At 52.9% G+C, this 16,226-nt stretch overlaps 2 protein-coding genes across 2 annotated transcripts in view; one reads left to right on the top strand and one right to left on the bottom strand.

The window, feature by feature from the left end:
* VANGL1 (VANGL planar cell polarity protein 1) overlaps positions 1-2,980 on the top strand; it is a 42,794-nt gene extending 39,814 nt beyond the window's left edge. Inside the window, exon 8 of the mRNA XM_084866400.1 lies at positions 447-2,980. Within this exon, the coding sequence (XP_084722526.1) occupies positions 447-707 (261 nt within the window). The 3' untranslated portion in view covers positions 708-2,980. The remainder of the gene's footprint in view (positions 1-446) is intronic.
* Positions 2,981-9,459: 6,479 nt separating this feature from the next.
* The window catches only part of CASQ2 (calsequestrin 2), a 40,645-nt gene continuing 33,878 nt past the window's right edge, over positions 9,460-16,226 (bottom strand). Inside the window, exons 9-11 of the mRNA XM_084866403.1 lie at positions 14,114-14,214; positions 12,224-12,298; positions 9,460-10,754 (exon numbers count right to left, since the gene is read on the bottom strand). Of these exons, the coding sequence (XP_084722529.1) occupies positions 10,548-10,754; positions 12,224-12,298; positions 14,114-14,214 (383 nt within the window). The 3' untranslated portion in view covers positions 9,460-10,547. The remainder of the gene's footprint in view (positions 10,755-12,223; positions 12,299-14,113; positions 14,215-16,226) is intronic.

The raw sequence follows: 16,226 nt of genomic DNA, 5'->3' as shown, positions 1-16,226 counted from the left end.
CATGCACACCCTTCCCTCCACACCCCACCCCACATCCAACATAAAGTAACAGTTGCTGGCATTGATCGGCATTGATCGGAGATTGATGGTAGTCCCCTCTTGCCATGAGGGGGTTAGTTGCCCACTCCCTCCTCACAGCAGGCCTCTGAGTTGGGTGCTGTCATCCCCACCTGGAGGTCAGGTGGCTGCCCCAGTCCCCAGCCAGCCGGTGGGAGAGCAGGCGTCTGCGCTCAGGTCTGTCCCTGCAGGTGTGCAGCTCGTGTTCTGGAGTGTTCTCTGCGCTCTGCCCTCCTGAGCTGTCCGTGTGGGAGGAGGCAGACCTGCAGGCAGGGGCCTGGGCGCTCAGTGTGGGAGGAGGCGGACCTGCAGGCAGGGGCCTGTGCGGTGGGGCTGCCCTCGGACCAGGGTGGCTCTCCCTCACGGCCCTCCTCCCTCCCCTGTTCCAGGCCTTTCTGGAGCGGTACCTGGGCGCGGGCCCCACGCTGCAGTACGACAAGGAGCGCTGGCTGTCCACGCAGTGGAGGCTGGTCAGCGACGAGGCCGTGACGAACGGGCTGCGGGACGGGCTCGTCTTCGTCCTCAAGTGCTTGGACTTCGGCCTCGTGGTCACCGTGAAGAAGATCCCCTTCCTCGTGCTCTCGGAGGAGTTCGTGGACCCCAAGTCGCACAAGTTCGTCCTCCGCTTGCAGTCGGAGACGTCGGTGTAGACGCCCCGCGGGCGTGGCTTCGTTCGGAGAAGAGGGTGCGGAGGGCGGCGTGTGCGCGGGGGGCCGCCCTGTGTGTGTGACGCTCTGGCCGGCGCTGGACCCGCAGCCTGACCTGCACTTTATTTGGAAGGAAGACGAGGTGTCGCCCTGGAGACCCGTGCGGGGGACACCTGGCTGGCGGATGGGGCTTCTCAGAGGCCGACCGGCCCCGGGCGATCCTGTGGCAGCTGTAACCAAAGCGGAGCGGGCGGCTCCGGGAGCCTCGCCTTACAGCTTCGTCCCGCCTTCTCCGTCCACACCTCCCACAGCGCCCAGGGGAGAAGCCAGCGTGTGTGTGTGTGTGTGTGTGTGTGTGTGTGTGTGTGTGTGAGAGAGAGAGAGGGAGAGAGAGAGAGAGAGGAGGTCCAGCTCCACTCCCCAGGAGCCAGGGGCTGCTCCTTGTTGCCTTAGGTCCCGCAGAGAGAGATCACAGCAGAAAACGTGCACTAACGATTTGATTGGATCTTTCTTTTCCCAAAGAGAAAACCTGGCCACTCTGTTTCTGATCCCGTTTCCCTGCCGGCCAGAGCAGGTAGCCTTTGCTTACTCTGTGATGGGCACCTGTCTTCACTCATCCCCCTTCCCCTCGGCAGGTATACACACACACACACACACACAGGCACACACACACACACACACACACACACACACATACCACCCCCGCCTGGCTGGCAGGTCCGGCTCGGGAAGCCCAACTGTCAGAGCTGCCAGGGACCCGGCCCTGCCCATGTGCCTCAGGCGCTCCCACGGGCTGTTTGCATAGGGAAGTGTGGATTGCCCCCCAGGTAGGCCGCAGGGAGGGCAAGCCAGCTGGCATGGGGAGGAGGGCCCTCACCTGCTGCCCTCCTCTCCTGCTCCCCACCCACCGGGGAGGCCCGATGCTGGGTCGGACTGGCGGCTTCAGCTGGAGCCTCTGGCGTCCTGGGGAGTGCCTGTCAGGGGAGACCAGGCTGTGCCACCGCGGGGACAGCTGCTGCCGGCGCCCAGCCCCCGATTTCTGACCACCGTCACTGTGCACCCGGCTCCTGCCTCCGCCACTCGCTCCCAGGAAGGGCTCCTCGGCCCTGGTGTTGACGTGGCTTGTAGAGTTTGGTCAAGAGAGAAGGAATGGTGCCCTGTGTGGCTCAGTTGGTTCAGAGCATCGACCCACTCACCAAGAGGTTTCTGGTTTCATTCCTGATCAGGGCACCAAAAGAGAGAGAGAGAGAGAGAGAGAGAGAGAGAGAGAGAGAGCTCGAGCCTCAGAGTGTAGGGACAGGGGAGTGGGGGCCAGTCTTAGGGTCCGTGATCAGCTTCTTCAATGCAGCTGGTTCCAGGGGTTTTCCCAGGGCCTGGGCCGGCGCTGGGGAGCCTTCCCGGCAGAGGCCTCTGCAGGGGGTTGGGGGGAGCCGCACCGGGTTCTGGTTGCCTCCCTCTTCCTGTATCCACAGCACACCTTTACCAAGTGCTCCCTCTAGCTTTGCCCGGGTACTAGGGTCCCATCCCCTCACTTCCGTGTGTTCCCACACACCCCCCCCTCGGTTTACGCATCCACAGGTGGCACAGGATTCGTGTGTCGTTCTTTACATCAGAATCGGCTTGGGATGTTTGTACCTGAAAAAGGAAGCTGTTCTGGCACGAACAGCCTTCAGGTCCAAAGGAAGGCGTGTTGGACAGCAGGAAGGGAAGCCGGCCGGCCTGGCCTGGGCCCGGGTGCGCTGTCGCCACACGGTTCTGCTGATGGAACACACACACCCCCCGTAACCATGGTTCTCCCGTGCCTCTTCGTGTCTGCCTGTAGGTCCCTCCAAGCTGGACATTCCTTAGGATGATGTCTTTCTCAGGAATATGTTTCGGGAGATGGTGAATGTCTATGACTTTGGCCGCGTGAAGGTGATCACGTCCCAGGCTCTGTGTGTCGGGAGCACAGCGGTGGGCACGCCCCGGGTGTCCTGCAGGCGGTGCTCAGCGACACTGCCCGCCAGCACCCCGGGGCCCGGGCTCCCAGCCCCGACTGCGGGAGCCAGCCCGGGAGGGGTCACGTCGGATTGGCTGTTTCGGCGCCTGCATCTCCAGCAGGCGAAGAAAGGTTAATATATTTCCTCTCTCCCCGTGTCTCTGTCCCTCAGCCTTGTCAGACCTTCTGAAATTACTGTTTCTCTTTTAAGGTGAATACTGATTTTTTTTTTTTTTACACTGACTTTGTACGAATCCTTTTTTGAAAGAATACCAAAATAAAACGCAGGGTCTCTGGACACGGACTCTGCACATTCAAACCCTTCACAGCGGGGACAGCGCCCGTGGCCTTAGCTCGCTGGAGGTTTCAGAGCCGCATCCGCCCGGAGCACAGTGGGTCTTTGTGTCAGTTCCCGGAGCCAGTGGCTATTCTTCTTAAAACGGGGGTGTCCTGTGCCTATCGATACAGCCACCTCACAGGACACAGATTTTATGTGCCTTAACTGTTTATAAATTTTTCTATAACTTTCAACTGAAGTTACTAAAATGTGGATGTTAAATGCTGAAGAGCAGGAGGTAATGAGCGCGTGATCTCGGGCACGCTGTCTCCCTGGCGGTGTTTCAACCACTAGACGACTTTTGTCCTTAAGAGTGTCCTTTCGGAGGTAATGGCCATTGTTAATCGCCCGTGACCTGAACGTTGAAGTCTGCGTGCTCGGAGGCGGACGGGATGTTAAGGTGCGGCCGTTCATCCATCCTTTGCGTTAGCGGTTAAGTGGAAACACAGAATGCTTCCTCTCAGGTTCATTAAGCAAGCGCTAGAGAAAGTGCTTGGCCAGCTTTCTGCCCGACGGTTACCATCTCCCTTTCTCCCACTGTCCGCTTCAGATCTGCGGACAGGACAGGTTCCATACAGCAGGTGGTAAGAGGCAGATAGCCCCTATAGGTGTGCGCAAACATGTGTGTTGCGTGTATGTGTGCGTGCATGCCGGTGTGCGTTGCGTGTATGTGTGTGCATGTCTGTCACGTGTGTCTCTTGTGTGTATGTGTGCGTTGTGTGTGTGTGCATGCCTGTGTGTGTTGTGAGCATGCATGTGCCTGTGCGTGCATGCCTGTGTATTGTATGTGTGTGCCTGTGTGTGTGTGCGCATGCCTGTGTGTGTTGTGTGTATGTGTGTGTCATGTGTGGCTTGTTGCCCGAGCATGAGCCGCCTCTCCCATCCGGAGGGGAGGACTTGGCTGTGCTGCCGAGTGTAGGAGAGGGATGAGGTGCTCGTCCAGGACTCTGTCTTGCATCTGAGCTTCCCCTTTGAGTGCCCGTGTTTAGATGTGGAGATAGCCCAGCAGGGAGCCATGTGCCTGTCGTGTGGGCAGCTTGCTCCCCCCCCTCGCCCATGCCTGCCCTGGGGGAGAGTGTCCCAGCCGCTCAGGGAGACCAGCGAATCAGCCTTCGGTCGACTTCCCCCCGGGCCCTGCTGTGTCAGGCTTCTTCAGCAGTGACGCGTGTCCTGTGTGGCTGGGTGTTTCCATGCACATGAGCCTTTCTCAGCATGTGTGTTAGCAGGTAGATGGCATGTTTGCATGTTAGGCATCTGTGCACCTGTGTTGTCTGTGGCAGATGGGTGTGCTTTTGCTCCTTCGCTTTGGGTTTGCCCAGGGACGTGGCCCCACCGGAAGCAGATACCATTGAATTTTCAATGAACAGAACCCCCAGAAAAATCAGTCTTACGAGGGTCACCCTGGGATAAGACCGGTGCTGGACCTGGTACTGGTCCCTGCAGCCACCTTAGGCTTTGGCTGCAGGGAGGTGTGCAGCCTGGCCTGGCCTCCTGAGCTGACACAGCCTCTTCCCCATTCTGTGTCCACATCCTGTTGCCGGCTGCGGGGAGAGGGACGGCCCGCAGGCCTAGCCAGGAGCTGTGCATCCCTGTTTTCCCGTTCCTGTGGCTTTAAGTCTGGACTCCATTGTGCCTACACCACCCTCTTCTCTCCTGCTGTTTGTGCTCAGTAAGGACAGGAGCGGGGACAGTGCTCCCACCCTCGGCATTGTGCCTGTCCGGACCGGGGACAGTTTCAAAGGGCAGATGGGAAATCTAAAACTACCAACTTCAGGGCTGGGAGTCCCTTCCCGGGCCTGGTCCCACCTCTCCTTAGATAACCCCGCTTGTTCTGTTTCACCTGCGAAATAAATTGCTATCAGGAGTGTCCCCAACACAACAGATTCCTAACGCCCGGAGGGTCACTTCCCATGGGCGCTGAGTCTGCCGTGTGTACATCTCGGCTGGAGAACACGGGTGTTTTCTTCCCGTCTCAGGGGGATGAAAACACGCTTATCTCAAGCCTCGGGACAAATGTGACAAACCCCCTGGGCTTTTCACCTGAATGTCTTTGGAATTTCTTGTGGCACGGAAGTCCTATTTGGATCAAAGAAAATCCAAGCTTTGTGAATAATTCCTGGTCTTTATAATGGACTCACTGTAGGCGTTCATTAACTAGCAATCGCCTCTGGGCCCCTAAATTATGACCCAGTTGGATTTCCGAGCCATCACTTACGAGTACAAACGTGTGGCATGTCCAGCCGGGTGGGTGCGGCTCACTGCGGGGTGCACCTAGCCAGCCTGGCAGATGACCATTTCTCAACACGAAGGCCAGGCCAGAGGGGCTAGGGCCAGCTCTGTTTTTTTTCCTAACAGGGTGACCTTGCTGTTCTGATGATCTGACATTCCCCATACTGTTTAAATGGATCATCGCCTCCGAAATGAACGGAGAAGGGGGTCTCTTGGCGTCATCAGTGTGAAGGATTGTGGGCCATGCAATGCACTTGAGTCCGTCTTCGGACACTTTCTGAGAAAAAGAAATGGGATCCTCTGATTCCTTCATTTTAGGAACTTCATTTAAATCCTTGGCGATCACGTTTGTGTTGAAAAGAACTGTGCATTTCTAGGTTCAGAATCCAGCATCAACCCAAAAAGCTGAGTGACAGAACTGCCTCGCTCTGTCTGACGGAGCCTGAACCGCGTGTGCCAGGATGTGGATGGGGTCTTTCGTGTTCTCCCAGCTTTGCTGATGCTGCACTCTGTAGCCAGGAGGGCCCGTTTGGCTGACCAGCCTGAACTCCTGAGCATCGTGTGTGTGTGTGTGTGGGGGGGGGGGGGGGCGAGGTCTGGTGTGACTCCCTGCACTCTCAGGGCGGTGGGCTTTCTGAGGCATTCCGAACATGTGAAGGAATGAATGGACGGCCAGCAGCTGTCTTGGGAGCACGCGTTCCTGCATTCACAGGTGATGCTGTGCGACCTCCTCTCCTTGTGGCATCATAACGGTGCCAGTATCTCTGAGGGACAGGGTGTAACTGGCATCCCGGTCATTTTCAATCCCCTTGTTGAATTTTGTTTCCCTTCCTCATCTAAAGAGTTTTAGGGGACATTTTCACTCTTACATGATTTCAATACCCTATTAGAGATAACCTGTCAAGTTTCTGTGAACACTTAAATGAATTAGGGTAGATTGAATGGGAACGTAGGATCGCCATTGCATTAAAAACAAACCAACAAAAACCTGGTTGCAGTCATTTTATGGCCAAGAGAATCTTCTGCATGAACAGACTACTGGAACTTAAAATCTTAGGCTCTAAAACCTGGAGATGAAATAGGCCTTTCTGAGTAAATCCATAAATGGAAAAAAGATCTGAGTCAAGAGTGAGAAAAGTGTCATATGCTGGATTTGGGGCGGTGGTGGTGGTGAGTATTGGGTTGTTTTTGTAGAGTGCCTTGGTATTTCAGTTTAAATTGGTGGTTTATTTTAGGTAGGCCTATTTAAAGGGAACTTGGTTATTTGACAAATGGATTTTCACTCAGCTATCTCTTTACCTGTGCGGAGCGCTGACAGCTCACACATTCTTATCTGTGGCAAGGACAGGAGTGAGAGAAAGCAATTGGTGTGAACATATTCATTGTATAGATCATTGATAAGCTGTTGCTCTGGGCCGTCAGCCAAGATGTGCACAATTTATGTCCTCATGAACAAACTCTACCGGAGAAACGATGAAAGCTGTGTGCAGACATAAACCAAAGATTCCTTTCTTTCCCACCCATTGCCCATGGTGCAGCCGCAGAATGTTGCAGAGTTTTGAGAGTCTCCAGTGAGAACTGCCAGGTGATGGCCGTGGAGCGAGGGGTATCAGGATGGCACCAGGCAAAGCCAGTGCCAGAGGCAAGGCCGTCAGCAGAGGCATGGGAACAGCACTATCTCTGCTTGGAGGAAACTCAGTGATTCCCCGTTAGTGTCAAAGTGTCATGCAGGCATCTTCTAATTACACGGGCTGATGTTGACATTGGACAAGCCAAACTGTATTTGACTTTGGGGTATGTTGTCTGAATTTACATCTGATCTTATTACTGTGGTTCTGAGAATTCATATTTCCGACAAAAGGACAATGCATTTGTGGCAATGACACGAGGTGCTTCGAACATTTTTCCTGTGCCAGCTTCTTGCTCATGAAAATGATTGTGCATTCCTGATAACACAGTGAACTATTTTTTTCCTAATAGGGTGATCTTGCCGTTCTGATGATCTGACGTTCCCCATACTGTTTAAATGGATCATCACCTCTGAAATGAACGGAGAAGGGGTCTTTTGGCGTCATCAGTGAAAAGGGTTGTGGGCCATGCACTTGAGTCCATCTTTGGACACTTTCTGAGAAAACAAAATGAGATCCTTTGATTCCATAATTATAGGAACTTCATTTAAATCCTTGATTTAAGTGTAAAAATGGCACTCTTTTATTTATTTATTTATTTATTTATTTATGTTTATTTTAAATAAATTTTATTGATTTTTTACAGAGAGGAAGGGAGAGAGATAGAGAGTTAGAAACATTGATGAGAGCAAAACATCGACCAGCTGCCTCCTACACACCCCCTACTGGGGATGTGCCCACAACCAAGGTGCATGCCCTTGACTGGAATTGAACCTGGGACCCTTCAGTCCGCAGGCTGATGCTCTATCCACTGAGCCAAACTGGTTTCGGCTTATTCGCACTCTTTTAAAGTGTCTGTGTGACCCTAGGAAAATTACATGAGTCCCTTGTGTCCCCCTCGGATTCCTCATCTGTAAAATGGTGAGAATAACCAGACCCGTCTCCTGAGAGCCTTGTGGAGATTAAGTGAGATAATTTACCTTAAAGCAATAGCAACGCGCTCCAGGCCAAACATCCCATGCATATCAGCTTAGAACGTTTCAGACCCATGACTAAGCAGCTGCTTCCAGACAGTGCCTGGGTGACTCCCAGAGCCTCTGACACGGGAGCTCAGGGCAGGATTTAAACCCCAGGCGCATTGCTCAGGGTCTCCCACTGAGAACAAGGGGATCTCTCCGGGCTGGGGAACAGACCACTTTTATGACGGACCGCATTCCTCGGTCGGCCGTTTGAAAGATTAGCTTCAAAGAGGGCTTTGAAAACGTACCTCCTGAGAGGTTACTTGAGGTAAGCCTGGGCCTGGCTGGTTAGCAGCATAGCCCAGCATGGGATGTACCTGCCTTGGGTTGTGAGGGGGAGAAATAAGAGTACGGAAGCTCTGCACACATTGTTTTACCCAGCAGTCCTGAGGATTACACATTGTTACCCAGCAGTCCTAGGGTGTTACAGGTATTCTGATGAATCAGTTATTCACTCATCAGTTCAATAACGGACTGTCTACTTGGTGCTGGGGATGCAAAGATAAATTCCTTGCCCACAATTTACGGAAAGGACAAACATGGAAATATGTGTTGCAATTTAAATAAGTGCACTGAACATGGCTGGCATGACTTCAGTGGTTGAACATGTGAGCCAGGAGGTCACAGTTCGATTCCTGGGTTGCAGGCTCGATCCCCAGTAGGGGACATGCAGGAGGCAGCCTGTCAGTGATTCTCTCTCATCACTGATGTTTCTATCGCTTGCTCCCTTCCTCTCTTAAATAAAAAATACATATTAATAAATAAATAAGTGTCTCGAATTGGGGTACACACAAATGCCACGGATGTAGAAGGGAAGGGGCCAGGTCACCTCGGCCAGTGGTTGGCAGATGAGCCGCGGTTTTCCACTTTGTTGACTAATGAGTTCGCCCACCACTGGACTAGACTAAATGTTACCGTGTATTTGGAAGCTGTGAGGATTAGGCAATTGTGGCATATTGTGTGCAAAGAGGTAAAGGGTAGTATAGGACAGTGGTCAGCAAACTCATTAGTCAGCAGAGCCGCATGTGGCTCGAGAGCCATGGTTTGCTGACCACTGACCTAGGCAATTGGATAGATGGTGACATCACTCATTCAAACTGGGGCTCCACTAAGAGGAGGAGGGGGAACCCTAGGGAAGAACATTGTTTGAAGCATTTGTGCAGCATTCAAACCAAGATGTTCAAGGGCAGTTGAATAAATTGGTCTAAGTCAAGGTTAATAACACAGACATGGAAGTCATTAGCACATAAGTAGTGGCTGATGGACATAGATGATCCTACCCTAGAAACATGTTAGAAAGAGCTGAGATGCTGGGAAACACTAACATTTAAAGGGCAGGCAGAGGAAGGAAGGCCAGGAAGGAAAACTGAAGAAGAGAGAAAACAGAGAGAGGGAGGGAGGGAGGGAGGGAGGGAGAAAATGGGTGCAAGATCAGAAATCAGAGAGGATTTCCAAGACAGTCTTAATATTGGGAGCTTTTGGGCCTGCTCCCCCAGCATTGGCCATCAGTTTGGCTCAAATGAACTCATAAAAATTCTCCAAAAATAAACCCAAAACAAAATAGTTTTAATATTTTCAAAATATGACTTTAATGACAGTTAGCTAGTATTCCTTAAAAGGATTGCCCTATTTTGGAAGAGTTTGCAGTGTCTTACACATGTTAAAAGATTGAGAAAATAATTTAGAACATTCTTATTCACACGGAACGCTAAAACTACCGAGCATGATGTAACTTTTAGAGAGTTCTGAAGGCACTTGGGCATCTCTATTTTATGTGCCGGGGCATCACTGTGAACGCTGTTTCCTGTCCTGCGGGGGTGCTGGTGAAAGGAGAGTTACATGGCCTCTGGACAAACCAACCCTTTCTCCAAAGGGGAAGGGGGAGGTGTCCCAGACCCAAGCTCACCTGCCCCATCTGAAAAGATAAAAACCTTTCATTCTTTCAGTGTCTCCCCCCCCCCCCCCCATATGAGACTTGTCCCTCAGGGAAGGTCAGGGCACGTTAACCTTCAACCCAGTGCCCCACATACTGGAAGTAACCTCCATCCACATGCACTTGTACAAGGCTTCTCGCTAGCCATCCGAAGGCTTGGATCTATGCTCATAACGGTCTGACTTCACTTAAAGAATAAGCTTCATAGAGCCACGAGAAGCTGACTCATTGGCCTGTCTCCAAGGCTGAGCCTCCCCTGCAAGGGTCTCACTGATGTGCCAGGCACGGGGCTACAGGATTGATTTCGTGTATTCCCTGGGCTCTGATGACAGTACGGTCGCTGTGTATTTGGGAGTTAGCAAGCTGTCCATTCTGGCCCTGTCGGAGCCGAAGGAGACAGTAAACTTGAGTAGCGGTGTTAGTCCGGCGTTGCCATGGCCACGGGTGGCCGGGCAGAGAGCAGGGCTTTCCCGTGATGGTCAGGACCATCCACAGGGGAACAGTTCCCCATGGTCCTTGCTGAGCGAAGTGACGGGGTTGAGAAAGGCATGTGCATGTGCTGAACTGTACAGCTCCTGATGGGAAGGGGTGGGGAGGGATGCTGGGAAAGAGAGAGGAGCATCTGGGCATGGCTGTGGCTGCTGGCTGCCCCCTGGTGCTGTCCGTGTGGAAGTGGGGAGCTGGGATTCCGTTTTCATCAAAACCAGGTGGAACCGGAGCTAGTCATCATCATCATCATCACTGTCATCATTCTCCTCCTCATCAGAATTATCGCTGTCGCCATCATCATCGTCATCATCGTCATCCTCCTTGTCGTCTTCCTCGGTGTTTATCTTTCCAGAAAGCACGTCCTCAATCCACTCCTCCAGCTCCCCAGCCGTGGGCAGGTCGTCGTCATCCGGAATCTCCATCCAGACGCTGTCAGCCTGCGGGCAGGGGCAGAATGGGGACGTGAGCGAGGCCTGGGGCGCAGTCGGACCCAAGGGCCCCACGCAGATGGTATATAGATCCCTATCCAACAACACCTATAGTCCATTCTTAACAATTTTAATTTATTAATGAAATCCGGTGCTGCTCATGAGTTGTTACTACTAGTAACATGTGGCTCTTGGTCTTTGATACTGTTTAAACTCTCTTCCGTGTTGGGGCCAGGTGTGCAGCAGAGCGATGAGATGATCGTGTACTTGACAAAGTGGTCCCCTTCTTACCCCAGTATTTCCAATCCCCACCTGGCACCATACGTGGTTATCACAATATTAGTGACTGTATTCCCTGTGCTGCACTTAACATTCCTGTGACTATTCTGTAACTACCAGTTTGTACCTCTTAGTTACATATTCTATTTTATATAGAACTAGAGGCCTGATGCACGAAATTTGTGCAAGGGGCTTGGCCCTGGCATTCTGGACAGTGGTTCTGCTGTTCAGTCTGATTAGCATATTAGCTCTTTATAATATACGATTACATGTCTGGTAGGAGAGCCACGAAACTACCACCACCGTTTCCCTCAGGGATCGGAGTAGGATGAGGGGGTAGGCAGTGCAGCGTGTTTTTGCTTTTCACCTTCTTTGCTATATTGGCTTGAAGGGTTTCAACTTGAGCAGATTGTTGGAATTATTATTAATATAAAAACTAGTTTACAAAATAAATAAGTGTAGAATTCCCCTGCTGATTGAACCCCGCCGACAGGGCGAGGGGAATGGCTGATGGGCCCCCTTTGCATGCGTCGGCACCAGTTAGCTGTGGCTCTGATGGACCCTCTGTGGCCATCCTTTCTGTCCATCATCCATCTGCCTGGTGTGTCTGTCCCTGTGTGTGGTTTTTGGAGCTGCATCGGATGTGTGGACTGAGGCCTGCCTTTCCTCAGGCTCGGCCAGTCCTCCTCACCAGCCTCTGCCGCCCTCGGGCCAGTGGGGCCTGGATGGTGAGGAGAAGCCTCGCCACCCCCATGGCTTCCTCCTGTGACCCGGTCTCCTCCCTGTGACCTGGTGCCAGGGGGCTCCCTGTGACCTGGTGCCAGGGGGCGGGCCCCACCCAGGGGCGGGCCCCACCCATCTTGCAATGGCAGCTGCAAGTGCGGGGGCCGTTGTGCGAAGAGACCTAGTTTGGGGGCATTGGAAGAAAGTACAGGGGGCCTTATTCCCAAATAGGCCGTGACCCAGGCCAGTCTGGCCCCGTAAGCAAGGGCATGCACCCTGGGAGGGAACCAGGAACCATAGGTTGGGACTGGCTCAGAGACGAGGCTCTGGCCACACTGAGGAGCTTGGGCGGGGCCCGGGGTCCTGCTCCTTTTAAGAGGGACTGGACTCCCTGCATGGCCTCATGGTCAAGGCTGCTCGGCAGGACACGGGGCCGGCCACGGGGGCCTGGGCAAGCTTCCACAGGGCGTACTCACATCTGTCACGTTCACCACCCCAATCTGCGGCTTGAATAGGTCGATCTTGAAAGTCTTTTCCCAATAGGCAATGAGCTGTGGCAACAGAAGGTACAATTAGATGGCGGGGCTGGGGCATTCCCTGCTGAAAGCACTTTTTGTGGTGCACCCACCTGCCATCCCGCCACAGTAACTAGGTCACCGCTGGGTGAAGGGCTCCCAACAGCTGCGGGCACTTAGGAAATTGAAGACTTGCCCAGCCCTCAGCCCTTTAAGTCAGCACGGGAAGAAAGGATGTCAAAAACCATGAAACGTGTAACATGGATGTGTATGCAGCTGTAGGGGGGAGCTTTGCAGAGGTGGTCCAAAGTCGATCCCCAAATTGCTTGGGGCTCTTTATAGCTTATGTGGTGGGAGAGATTTCCTCCACCTCTCTCAACGCCCCATTTAAAAACCCCTTACGCTGTGCCACTCTGCCCATGAGGTCGGTTGGCATACAAGTAAGAAAAGTGCCTCTTCATTCAGCCAGCCTTGGGTCCCTGTGGGCTGATCTCTGACAGGGGTGGGACTAAAGGATGGGGGGCCATGGGCTACCAATAATAGTGGAGGCATTCCATGGTGGGAAAGTCTCTCAGGTGAGTACATAGCCTGATGGGCCCCAGAAATCAGAATTGTCTGAGATTTTTATTTTGCAAAAAGCAAGGCAAACAGAGCAGGTCAGAGCTGCAGACCATCCGAAAGCTTGCATAACCAGGGAATCCAGATAAATTAGAAATACATTCTTGCCATGGCCCAAGTTACAGCACACAGCGCCTCCCACGGCCGTGGTTTTGTTAGGATTGCCCACAACGATGGCATTGACCTCAGGTGGCACGGAAGTCTCTGCCTGGGATGCACTCATTCTGCATGTGGGCTTGGGTTGCAATCACTAAAACCCCTCAGTTTTGTCTGTTTAGTCATAGCACGACCGGTCGCAACCTATGGTAACTCCTGGAAGAAGCTAGACTTGTCATTTATAACCTATGAAACGTTCCTGATGGCCAACAATTAGCTCAACCTGAGGTCTATTGACTGACAGATGAAGCTTTGTCATCACGTTGGCCTGGGTTGGAACATCATACAGACCAGTCACTGTTCTGACCTCTCCATGGCCGTTCCTTCCCTTTGTGCCCTGGGGATGATAACAGTCCCCACTTCGCAGGGTGTGGAGAGGGTTAGACGAGACGATCCATGGGAAGAACTTACCCTCGTTCCAGGCACACAGTACAGCAGCTGCATTCATCATCACCACCACTGGGCTTGTGTATTGTCCAAATCCTGCTTATTCTCTTTAAACCAAGCACAACCAAGGCTTGCTGCTCATTGATCGCTGACACCAGCGAGAGTTCAGACTTTAAGGCTCTGACAGGTGCTAGTCCCAGGCTGGACACTAGGCCAGGACCTGGGAGAAGCCGACGGAGAATGGGTCCCTGCCCTGGAGGTGGCTCCTTCTCCCCGTGCAGCTCTGGGCTCTATGCAGAGCTCACGTCTGCTTCTCATCACTTAGTAACTCAGGTCGCCTCAGAACGACGGTCCTCACTCAGGAAAGTGAGAAAGGTTACAGCAGTGGGTGGTGATGGGCTGCAGGCAGCTATCACGCTGTTGGCAGAAGCATTTCAGCAGCTCAGCTGAGAGTTCTGGTCTCCAGGGAGTGAGAACAAATATATCTAACCATGTCAGGGTCAGCACCAGGCCCCAAGGTCAATGTTGCCCCTGTGGCCAAGGTCTCCCCTGCTGGATGGGGCGGCCACTGGGTTCCTGCAATTGCCCCTCCTGTTTCACATCCTCCTTCACAGGAGAGGCCCTCACACCACGTCCAAGCATGACACTGTGACAGCTACCAGGGGCTGGGGCCCAGTCTGAGCCACTCACCAGGGGGAAGTCGTCTGGGTCGATCCAGATGATGCTCAGGTCTGGGTTGTCGGTGTTGTCCCGGGCCACCTGTTTCAGGGTCTCCAGGAACTCGTAGCCATCTGCAGTCGGACCAAGAAGGTGAGTAACCCCGGTGCCGACATGGCTCTCAGCACGGACGGCAGAGGCTGCGGTTTTTCCATGAGGGTTTCTTAAGCCATTGGCCGCGTACCCTCAAATTATAGGATTATTCTATAAAATGAGTCAGACGAGCACTCTGCCACAAAGCAGCTTACTCAAAGGGGACAATAAAGTTTTTGAGTAAAGAAACGAAAAGTCCACAGGGAAGTGGCTGGCTTGTAACTCAAAGCCGAGCTCTGATCGGATCACTGATCGGATCGCTAACCTGCAGGTGAAGATGGACCCGCCCGGCCTGGTCCTCACTCAGCCCTCTGGGCGGCTCCGGAAACCAGCAACTTGCCATCCCTCAGTGTCCCCAGGACCTGTGCTCTGGGACCAGGACCTGTAGCCTGGACCCTTGGTTTCCTGTGGCCTGAAATTCCTAAAGCCTTCCAAGGAAGGGAGCTCCTGACTTAGAGCTGGTTTCATAGTTTTGAGAAGTCAATGGGGTGCCCCTCCCTCCCTATTTCCGTGTGGGCTGTGCCTTCCCCTTAGTCCGCAGCATTCATTGCCCCCGGGGGAGGGATGATTCATAAGAAAAGCAGACCCTATCTTGTGAGTTTCAAGGACACAGCTTTCTCTCTCTCTCTCTCTCTCTCTCTCTCTCTTTCCTTTAAAAGCTTAAGTCTTGTAGGACTGCACACAACAAAACTTATACCATAAACAAGCATTTGGAAAGAATGTTTAGTAAGAGAAAGCCTCAGCAACCCCACCCCACTCCCAACTGGAAACAGAGTTTAGACTCTGGAAAGTCCCTGGGAATAGGCCTGTGTGTGTGTGTGTGTGTGTGTGTGCGCATGTGTGTACATGTTCATACACACGAACACAGGCCCATGTGAGCCTTGCTGTCCACATACAGAAGTGCCACAATTTCAGGGAATCTTAGAATATCGGGTACCCATGCTCTGATCTGGAATAAAACTCAGGGAAAGGAGAAGACCCAGAATCAATCTCTGGGAGAACTCTTACACACACACCCCTGCCACCGCCCCTCCTCCATCCCTATCCCCACTCCTCCAGCCCCGCAGGAACACCAGGGCAGGAAAGTCAGGACCCGCCCTCTTCTCTGTGGTTCTGGGGATCCTGGGCGAAGCTGAGAGTGGAGACAGATCTAGCAACTGGACAGAGGAGCTGCTGGTGACCTTGGGACAAAGCTGGAGGCCAGACCAAATGACAGATGTCATTGTGAGAGGCGATGATGACAATGACTTCGCCTGTTCGTGCCTGGGAGCCAGCAGGACACTGGCCCGCGGGCCTGGTAGGCAGGGTCGGGGAGCCTTCACTGTCAGATTCAAGTTATGCCATCCAGGGGTAAAATGTATGTTTAACTCTAGACCCCTGGTCAGCAAACTGCCACTCTCAAGCCATACGCAGCTCTTTGGCCCCTTGAGTGTGGCTCTTCCACAAAATACTACGGCCTGGGTGAGTCTCTTTTGAAGAAGTGGCATTAGAAGAAGTTTAAATTTAAAAACTTTGGCTCTCAAAAGAAATTTCAATCATTGTACTGTTGATATTTGGTTCTGTGGACTAATGAGATTGCTGACCACTGTCGGCAATAGTTCTACTCTAGACTATGAGGTTACATTCCTCGCATGGCTGACTCTGGCCTGAAATGTGGACCTTCGGTACAGCCACTCACCAGCTGCTTAGGAATTCAGTATGGCAACCGCCTTTCTTTGTCAAGGCTTCTTCTTGGTGGGGCCCAGCCAGTCAGGCCCCTCTCTGGCCTCTGTTTAACAAGCCTCTCCCTTCTCCAGGCACCCCGGCCTTTGTTTGGCTCCTGGGGCCTCTGGGTAAAGGTTTTTCTCAGCACTTCCTCATTTTCTCATACATTCCAGGCAGCAGGCACTCTCTCCTTAGCAGCTCTGCCTTGCGTGGGTGTAGTCACTTTCAATGTTGTTAGTTCATAAAATTGAGACGGCCCCTTGGGCCTCGTCACCTGGAAAGCAGGCCT

Source organism: Pipistrellus hanaki (genome assembly GCF_964339955.1).
Source record: "Pipistrellus hanaki genome assembly, chromosome: 18".
Lineage (NCBI taxonomy): Eukaryota > Metazoa > Chordata > Mammalia > Chiroptera > Vespertilionidae > Pipistrellus > Pipistrellus hanaki.
This window is presented reverse-complemented; position numbering and strand designations above follow the sequence as displayed.